This window comes from Mastomys coucha, unplaced genomic scaffold (genome assembly GCF_008632895.1).
Source record: "Mastomys coucha isolate ucsf_1 unplaced genomic scaffold, UCSF_Mcou_1 pScaffold6, whole genome shotgun sequence".
In the NCBI taxonomy this organism is placed as follows: domain Eukaryota; kingdom Metazoa; phylum Chordata; class Mammalia; order Rodentia; family Muridae; genus Mastomys; species Mastomys coucha.
In genome coordinates this window covers 15,614,826-15,623,924 of record NW_022196912.1, presented here as the reverse complement: position 1 = coordinate 15,623,924, position 9,099 = coordinate 15,614,826, and the positions used below count along the sequence as shown (strand labels likewise).

Sequence of the window (9,099 nt, the reverse complement as noted above, 5' to 3'; positions counted from 1 at the left end):
AAAAAAAAAAAAAAAAGGACCCCCTCCTATTATTAAGGAGATGTGATAATCTGAAATCACTTTCCTAAGCACCATGAAGATCATAGCAATAGGACAAAACACGTGCAATGGGCAAGGCACTAAACTGTTGCTGTAAAACTCACCTCTGCACTTTTAAGAGATTTCAACAGATTGTTCACTGTTTCTGGAAATGCACTGCCCAACATTCTTCCCATCTTCTCATAGAAGGCTCCAACACAAGCCACTGCTGCCCTGGAAAAACAGTCTTGCTGCTTACTAATACAACTTCTGGCCAGACAACTCAGTGGGTTAAGGTCTATTTCCAGAACCCACATGGTAGAGAGAACCAACTCCTACAAATTGTCCTCTGACCTCCATATATACAATGCAGAACACACACACACACACAAATAAATGTACAAAAAATTTAAATACAATTCATTATACCATTCTGATTTTGAAAAAATAATTTGTATTTATCTTTAGCATGTTAGGATCAATTTAACATAGTTGTCAGTAAATTTGTAAGCAAAATGGTCTCTGCCTCAGCTACTCAAGTTTGTCCATCTAGGGTGAAAGCAGTTAAATGAGCAGGCAGGTCTGGACTCTGAAATCATTTCACCTCTTTAGCTGGCTGGATACTTAAAGTGGACTGGACTTTATGCATTCCTGCTCCCTTCCCTCACTTAACTCTTCTCTTTCCCTCAGGGACAAGAACATAATTTCCATCCAAACTGATCGAAAAACTCCTTACACCAGAGCTCACGCCATACCATTCTCCTAGCTGTGTCCTTAGTCTTGTGGTAACAGGCATGAGGATGTTCAGTCCCCTCCTCAGATCCAGTTAGAACTTCCTGTCTGTACTATAGCTCAGGTTCCACCACCTGGGTGGGGTCTTTATGATATGGAGTCCCCAAACTATTGAAACAAAGCAAAAGAGAATGCCAGGATTCCTGTAGAAGTATACTTACAATTTCGTTGGTAAGTAGGCTGCAGTGTCGTCCTTACTTCTGATAATGTCATTACATTTATCTAGTGTTTGGAACACTGTGTAAGTATCTCCAATGCTATAAAGGGCTGCAAGGTTTTTAGCTAACAATTTTCGAGTAGGTGGTCCAGGTGAGCTGCTTATTAATCCAGTTAATTGTTCAACAAGTTTTTTCTGTTTTTCTTTTACATCTGTCTGTTATTAAAAAAGAAGACCATCATTTTTCCTTTGTTACCCTTATTACTTTCTAGTTAAAAAAAATAATTAATGTGTATAGTGCTCTAACAATTAAAATCTGTATTCATTAAGCATAACTCATAAAAGAAAACTTTTTTTTTTTTTTTTGGTTTTTCAAGACAGAGTTTCTCTGTATAGCCCTGGCTATCCTAGAATTCACTCTGTAGACCAGGCTGGCCTCGAACTCAGAAATCCACCTGCCCCTGCCTCCCAAGTGCTGGGATTAAAGGCGTGCGCCACCACTGCCCAGCTAAAACAAAACTTTTATGAAAATGAAAACCTCAGTAAGAAATGATCCAGTCTTTTCTATATTAAATTCTCATTCCCCTTCAATGTCCACGTTAGATTTCAACAAAAGTGATTACTGTAGGAGCCAAACAGTTTCCAGACCACCCTAGTAAGTTAAATTATATACTGGATGTATAGATAACTGATTTCTAAGATTTCCCCTATAAAAGCAGATGGAGTTGTCCATAAAGTTGTGGGTTAGCAAAAGAAACCAGAGAAATTTTGAAAAGATATAAGCAAGAGAACATAATTCCAAGATTTACACATAATCAATATCTACTCAATATCACCCATGTACTTAAGAAATATGATGCAGTTCCTACATGCCACATACTACTCTAGGCCCTGGGCGCAACAGTGCAGAAAACAAAGACCTTATCCTCATGAATTTACATTCTAGGTGGGGGGCAGAATATAAATATGTGAGTAGTATGAGAAAACATCTCTCTCTCAGGTGAAATGGTGAGCTACACAGCTATCTAAGAGAATATCCCAGGAGCTGGAACAAGATGTGCAAAGGCTCTGCAGATGAAGTAAGATTTGGTCATCTGCAGACAGCAAGGTTAGGTGAGCTAGACGGAGTAAGAGAAAATAGCCAAAGATGAGATTATGAGAAAATAGATGATGAGGCTGGTGAGATGGCTCAGCGGGTAAGAGCACTGACTGCTCTTCAGAAGGTCCTGAGTTCAAATCCCAGCAATGACATGGTGTCTCACAACCATCCCTAATGAGATCTGACACCCTCTTCTGGTGTGTCTAAAGACAGCTACAGTGTACTTACATATAATAATAAATAAATCTTGGGGCCAGAGCAAGTGGGACTAGAGTGAGCAGGGGTCCTGAGTTCAATTCCCAGCAACCACATGATGGCTCACAACCATCTGTACAGCTACAGTGTACTCATACACATAAAATAAGTAAATACATCTTTAAAAAAAAAAAAGACAATGATACAAGATACATTGAAGAACATTAAATTTATGCCAAGTGACTGTTTTAAGCAGAGAAGGTTTCGCCCAATTCATTTTGACTGTTCAAACTGTGGATGAGATATAGATATAGATATAGATATAAATATAGATATAGATAGCAATTAGAAAGCTACTACAATAACCCAGATGAGAGACATTAGAGAGGCAGATGATGAGAAATAAATGAATTCTAAATATGCTTATGGTTAACTCCTTTAACAGTTACTAATCAACATGATATAAGAGAAGGGAATGACTTTAGGAGTAGGCAAAGGATGGATTTGAAATCAATAAATTGGTTTAAATGTGTTAACTCAGAGATGTTTGTATGTGTGTGGAGAGAGAAGAAGGGTGGAGGGAGGAAGAGGGGAGAGAAGAGGAAACAAGAGAGAGAGAAAGAGAGAGAATATGAATCTCCTGCTAGCCTTGAATTCACCATGTAGCTGAGAATGACTGTGAGAAAAAGAAAGAGGATGAATGAATCTCCTGCTAGTCTTGAATTCAACATGTAGCTGAGAATAACTGTAAACTTTTGCTCATCTGCCTCCACTTCCCAGGGCTGGAATTATTACTATGGCCACCACATGCACTTGTTTTATGTGGCGCTAGGAATTTAAACCAGGGCCTTCTGCATGTTAGAGGCAAGTACTGGAGCCACTGAGCTCTGCTCCAGCCCAGGAGGTGTCTTTTCAAAGCTGTGTATGTAAAGTGGCGGTAGGAATCCTAGGAGTGGGTACCACTGAAAAGTAAGACTGACAACTCTCACAACAAAACACAGTGAGAGTTAAGAATTTAAAGCTCCATGAAAAAAATAGAAGGGAGCCAAATAAAACACATCCTGATCATTGCTGTAGGCAGTTGAAGTTGTGTGCCAGCTTGAAAAAGAGTTTTCTTTGGAAGGGAAACAACAAATGCCCAGGTACAGAAGATTTAAGGGACAAAAAAAAAAAAATTCTAGTTAAAGGTTACTAGGGTACCTGTGTCTTTCTATTACTGTCTTTCTAGCAATTACCATGATTTTAACAGGCAGCAACAACAGCATATAGCACAAGTCTATAGCAGTCACAACAACAGGAAGAGAACCTGAACCAAACCTGAAAGCCAATGGGGAACATAAACTTGATTCTCGGCCTTTCAGGCAAGAATAAATCTGCACCTAGAAACAGAAGGAATTCCTAGTTGGCTGTCCAAGAGCCTATACTGGAGTACACCCTTCATGCCCAGCACTTCAGCACTTAGGCAGCTAATGCAGGAGGATAGCTGGCTGTCTGAAGCCAGTCTGGGATACACACGGAGCCCCAGGCCAGCCAGGAATAACTAACAAAACGGTCAAAGAAAAATCAAAGCCAACAAACGAACAAAATCTTCTACCCTCCTTCCCTCCACTCTAGGAGAAAGCTAGAAGCTTGCTTTCTGGGGAAAAAAATGAGACAGGACATGTTTGAACAAGAAGGATAGGGCACAACTGTGGACTGAGGTCACTGTACTAAAACTGGAATTAAGTGAATGTTTACATAGTGAATGTTAAAGTCTGCAGGCTCCCTATCCCGATTCCTCAATCCCAGATAAGTTTCCACATTCCCTACAAAAAAACAGAGTAGCAAGGCATCCTCTAGGAAACAATTAGTCTAGAGAAACATACTAAGATAAGGTCAGGACTAGCCTACTGTGACATTCAGGTTTACAAAATTCACCTTTTCCAGAAAACCTTTTAGGAGTCACTCTTACATTTTCTCACTTGAGGAAAGCATCTAATACTAACAAGATAAACAAAACAAACTTGAATCCAAGAGGCTGTGTAGGAAGTAAAAGGCAAAATAAAAGTCTCTTATCACAGAGACCTTTCAGGCACTGATGACTATGTGACACCAGGACAGTGATGTTTTAATCCAGTCACACTGAGCTGCCTAGACAAATCTGAAGTATGCAACAAGCAGGATGTATACAGAGTTTGGGTTTTATTGCAGACTAAGAGAAGGGTAAGCTAGAAATTCCCAGAGTGAATCCTCCAATTCCTAGGGTGAATGGCTCAGAACATGTTCAAAACACAATGTTTTTGTTTTCAATTTTCTTTACATCAATCTTACGGTGAGGGGTAGGCAATACTTACCTTGTTGGCAGCAACTAGGACTTTATCAAGAAATCTTAACCATTCAAAGATGAACACTGGTCTCTTTGCCTCCGTAATCTGAGCCAACGCTTCTTCATTTAGCAATAAACTGTGAGCTAGCTCCATAATTGATGTTCTTAATTCACACCTTAAATGAACAGATTAGGTTTAAAAAAAAAAAAAGTAAAATATATATGTAAGGAATTTTTTATTTATGTGTAGAAGTGTTTTGCCCACATGTATGTATATGCACCACACGTGTGCCTGGTGCCCACAGAGGTCAAAACAGGGTGTTAGCTTCCCCGGAACTGGAGTTACAGATGGTTGTGAGTCATCATATGGGCGCTGGAAACCTTGCTTGGTCCTTGTCAAAAGCAACAAGTATTCTTAATCACTGAGCCATCTCTCCAGCCCTTACATGTAAGGATTTTTTTAATATTAAATGTCAAGTTTCATAAATGCAACCACTAAAATAGGGAAAGAAAGCGTGGTTTCACTTCTCATTAGAGAACTAACTTTGAAAAGACAATGACAAACAAAATTAAAACTGTTTGGCGATAAGAATGGAAAGAAAGGAAAATGTAAATACTGCAAAAAGGCATTATTCCGGGGCGGTTGTTTGCCTATTAGAACCATGAGAACCCCGAAGCACCGAGCTCACAGGTCTTGGAGAGCCTTCTCCACCAACTGCTGAGTGTTACAGGCACTTATACTCATCCCTCGCCACCGGGGCCCAGAAGAATGAGCCCAGGGTTCCGACCGGCGCGGCCGAATCCGACGGGGACTCCGCAGCAGGGGCGCCCGGGACAACCCCTCTCCCCGAGAACGCAGTGCTCTGGGTCTGGGTGCACCGGGCCGCTCCGAGGATCCCGACAACTGGGAGTCTGTGGCAAACGCAAACCGGAGTCCCGGGCCGCCCTGGGATGTCAGCCTCACGTCGTAAGAGTCCTCGAGCTGTCAACCCCGAGGCTGAGGCTCCCTGGCCTCCAAACTCGAACTCCCTCCTGAGGCCCTCTGAAAATGTCCTGGGACACAGGGATCGCGGTGCGTGTCAGCCTGCAAGCTCAGACCGCGCACGAGAAACCTCACCTCCTAGTCTAGTCGGGGCTACCTGCCCAGCTCCGCAACACCGAGGGACCCGGATGCCCCGCCTCCCAAACTCCTGCCCAGCCTCAGGAAGCCGGAGGACTACGCCTGCGCGAGACGCTGGTCATGCGCACCGGCACTCATCACGCTCTCTTAACCCCGCCCACCTCAAGTTTCAAAGCGAATCTGCGGTCAGGGGCCGGGACGTTTGTGGGTCTTGCACCAATTGCACGGCGCATGCGCGGCGCGCTCTCCGCGGAGCTGGGTCGGAGCAGTAAACCTCCGGTTGTAGGATGTGCGGGCGCCCTGGAGAATGACAGAGGTCGGAGCAAGTTGGCTGTGACTGCCCATCACAGCGTCGGCTACGCCCCATCCGTGAGTGGTCGTTTTGGTGGGTGGTGTAGGAGGAAGGAGCGCGGGAGGGAAGAGCGTGCGGTGCTGGAGACACCCATAGGAGAGTTAGCCCATCTGTGTGTTCAGTAGCCCTTGCTTCAAACTCGGTGCCCAATACTGAAATAAGCTAGCAGCACCTATAATCTTCCTGTTGAGAAGATGGTTACTCCATTATTTCGGAAGAGGCAGAGAACTTCACATAATCTTGTTCCGGTTCTTTGACACACACCACCTCAAACCATCACCAAATGCTGTTTCATCTTCCCCCTCAGACCCAGAATCCTGGCCACTTCACTCCTGTAACTCTTAAGTGATAGTTCAGGCCACCAGCATCCCTGCCTCGGTTTTCTATCGGCTTGTGGAATTTATTATTATGTTTGAAGGAGGTGGATAATGCTAGTGTATATTGTCTTCATAGGAGAAGAACCTTAACATTCTAGGACCCGATTCCTTATTCTGTTTTTTGTTTTTGTTTTTGTTTTTTTGTTGTTTTTTGTTTGTTTTTGGTTTTTAGTTTTAAGATTTATATATAAAGCGTTCTGCCTGCATGTGTGCCTGTAGGCCAGAAGAGGGCACTAGATCCCATTACAGATGGTTATGAGCCACCATGTGATTGCTGGGAATTGAATTCAGGACCTCTAGAAGAGTAGACAGTTCTCTTAACCTCTGAGCCATCTCTCCAGCCCCCTTATTCCACTTCCTAACATAACTTCCTCACTATTTGTAATTAACTTCCTCAAACCCTATCATTTAATGAAACTGCACTGCCCAGCTGCAAAGTTTCAGTGTGATTTTATATGAAAATTATATGTAAAAGATGGAATAACTATAGAGGCAGAGCTTTAAAAATAACCTGTAATCCCTTGTACTTTGGGGAGGGGGGGTGTAGATCACACTGCCCTCGAACTGCTGGGTGCTGAAATCACACCAGAGGGCCACCATGTCTGTAGAGTTAAATGCTTCCATTAAAAATAATCCAGTTTGAGTTAGAGATTGAGCTCAGTTATAGAGCACATTCCATGCTTGTATGACACCCTGGATTCGATACCCATCTCAGCAACAGAATTACAACCTCATTCTGTTTCAGGAGCAAGATCACCAAGACCTACATTCTTTGTGGCTGTGAATAAATTACTTAGCCAGATTGAGCCTCGGTTTTCCCAGCTGGAAAGTAGAACTAATTATTCATATCTACTGGACTGTTTATAAGCTAGGTGAGTACTGTTATATGTAAGACTACTGCAGGTCAATGCGATCTCAGGCTTGACTGATTTTGTAAGAGGTGTATTTAGTTGGCTCACTCATTTGTGCCTCGGATCCTCCCACATGGACATCTCTGCAAAGTTTCTTGAGTGTTCTCATATATGACCACTGATTTCACTCAGCCTAAGGTGGTGGCACTCAAGAGGTAGAGGCAGGTGGTTCTCTATGAGTTCGAGGTCAGACTCATCTACAGAATGAGTTCCAGGACAATCAAGACTATGTAGAGAAACCCTGCCTCCAGAAAACCAAAAACAAAGTCAGTCTAACATACAATGTCCTATTGGTTACACAAACTGCTCAACAAAATTTACTAGGAGTGGGTCATCTTGGAGAATACAACATGATTATATGAGAGTTTGTCTCATAACTGGAGAATCACAAGTTCAAGGCTAGTGTGGACTATATAGTGAGCTCCAGGCCAGCCTGAGGTAGTGGGTGGCCTGATCTCAGGGAGAGGAAAAAAAAAGATAAAACAAGAGTATTTGTCTCTGGTGGTGTGGTGATTTCAATTAGAATGACTTACAGTTGGCTCATAGTTTTATATATTTGGTTCCCAACTGGAGGACTTTTTTAGAAAGAATTGTTGGAGGATGTGTGTCAATGCAGGGCCTTTGAGGTTTCTAAAACCCACACCATTCCTAATTAGCCTTTGTTGGGTTGGTGGCCTCTCTGTTGCTAGGACATAGGGTGCTAAGATCCTCTTTATCTGTACACAAGGAAGCATCATGAAGCATTGCCACTCTCCATGGTTGATTTCCATTTTGATAAACTAAAATTATAATGATGATGATAACTCTTACACTTTGTCCTACTTAATTTCCAGAGAGTGTTGCCATATGAAGGAGAGCATGGCAGAAGAAGAGGACTATATGTCGGATTCCTTCATTAATGTTCAGTAAGTAAATGTGTACATCTAATATGATGGTATCCAGGTATCCAAAAGATACATACAGAATAAAATAAGGATATTGGTTGGGTAGTGCTGGTGGTCATGTATGTTTGCTTTAAGACAGGGTACACGTAGCCTAGGCGTCCTCCAACTCACTAGGCAGCTCATTCTCCTGCCTCTACCTCCTAAGGGCTGAGATTACAGCAAAGGGTGTGTGCAGCAATGTCTGGTTTTTGCAGTTTGGGGGAATTATACTCAGGGTTTCATACATGCTAGGCAAGTACTCTAGGCAAGTACTGCCCTAGCACAGAGTGTTTTTTAATATATATTTTAATTTTTAAATTTTATTCATCAATGTGGGGAGGGCACTCCACCCATGTGGAAATCAGAAAACAACTTTTGAGAGCCACTTCTTCCCTCCACCATGGATTCTGAGACCCAAAGTCAGGTGTTCAAGTTAACATGACAAACCTGTTTACCTGGTGAGCCATCTTATTATTTCAGAACATTGGTTTTTTTTGTATTTTAAATATGACATTAAAACCAACCTTACTGCCAGGCATGGTGGCACACACTTTTAATTCCAGCACTTGGGAGGCAGAGGCTGGTGGATAATCTGTTTGAGTTTAGGTCAGCCTGTTTTATAGAGAGGGTTTCAGGACATCTAAGACTTCATAGAGAAACCCTGACTACAAACAAGCAAACAGTTATCCTTCCTGTTTCCTGGAAAATACCCTATGTCCATACACAGATAAGAGGCTTCTTCCCATCTCTCTCAGGGCTAACCATGTTACTTCTGCTCTTGATCCTCTTGGGTGCCCTCTTCTGTCTTGTGTCTTTGTTCGCCTCCTCCCCCCCACCCCCACCCCCACCC

At 42.6% G+C, this 9,099-nt stretch overlaps 2 protein-coding genes across 2 annotated transcripts in view; one reads left to right on the top strand and one right to left on the bottom strand.

Moving 5' to 3' along the window:
• Heatr5b (HEAT repeat containing 5B) overlaps positions 1 to 5,808 on the bottom strand; it is a 91,718-nt gene extending 85,910 nt beyond the window's left edge. The window contains exons 1-4 of the mRNA XM_031357810.1: positions 5,684 to 5,808; positions 4,595 to 4,742; positions 972 to 1,183; positions 144 to 252 (exon numbers count right to left, since the gene is read on the bottom strand). Of these exons, the coding sequence (XP_031213670.1) occupies positions 144 to 252; positions 972 to 1,183; positions 4,595 to 4,720 (447 nt within the window). The 5' untranslated portion in view covers positions 4,721 to 4,742; positions 5,684 to 5,808. The remainder of the gene's footprint in view (positions 1 to 143; positions 253 to 971; positions 1,184 to 4,594; positions 4,743 to 5,683) is intronic.
• A 47-nt stretch (positions 5,809 to 5,855) lies between these two features.
• The window catches only part of Gpatch11 (G-patch domain containing 11), an 11,617-nt gene continuing 8,373 nt past the window's right edge, over positions 5,856 to 9,099 (top strand). Inside the window, exons 1-3 of the mRNA XM_031357811.1 lie at positions 5,856 to 6,055; positions 7,161 to 7,287; positions 8,160 to 8,231. Coding sequence (XP_031213671.1) covers positions 8,173 to 8,231 — 59 coding nt within the window. The 5' untranslated portion in view covers positions 5,856 to 6,055; positions 7,161 to 7,287; positions 8,160 to 8,172. The remainder of the gene's footprint in view (positions 6,056 to 7,160; positions 7,288 to 8,159; positions 8,232 to 9,099) is intronic.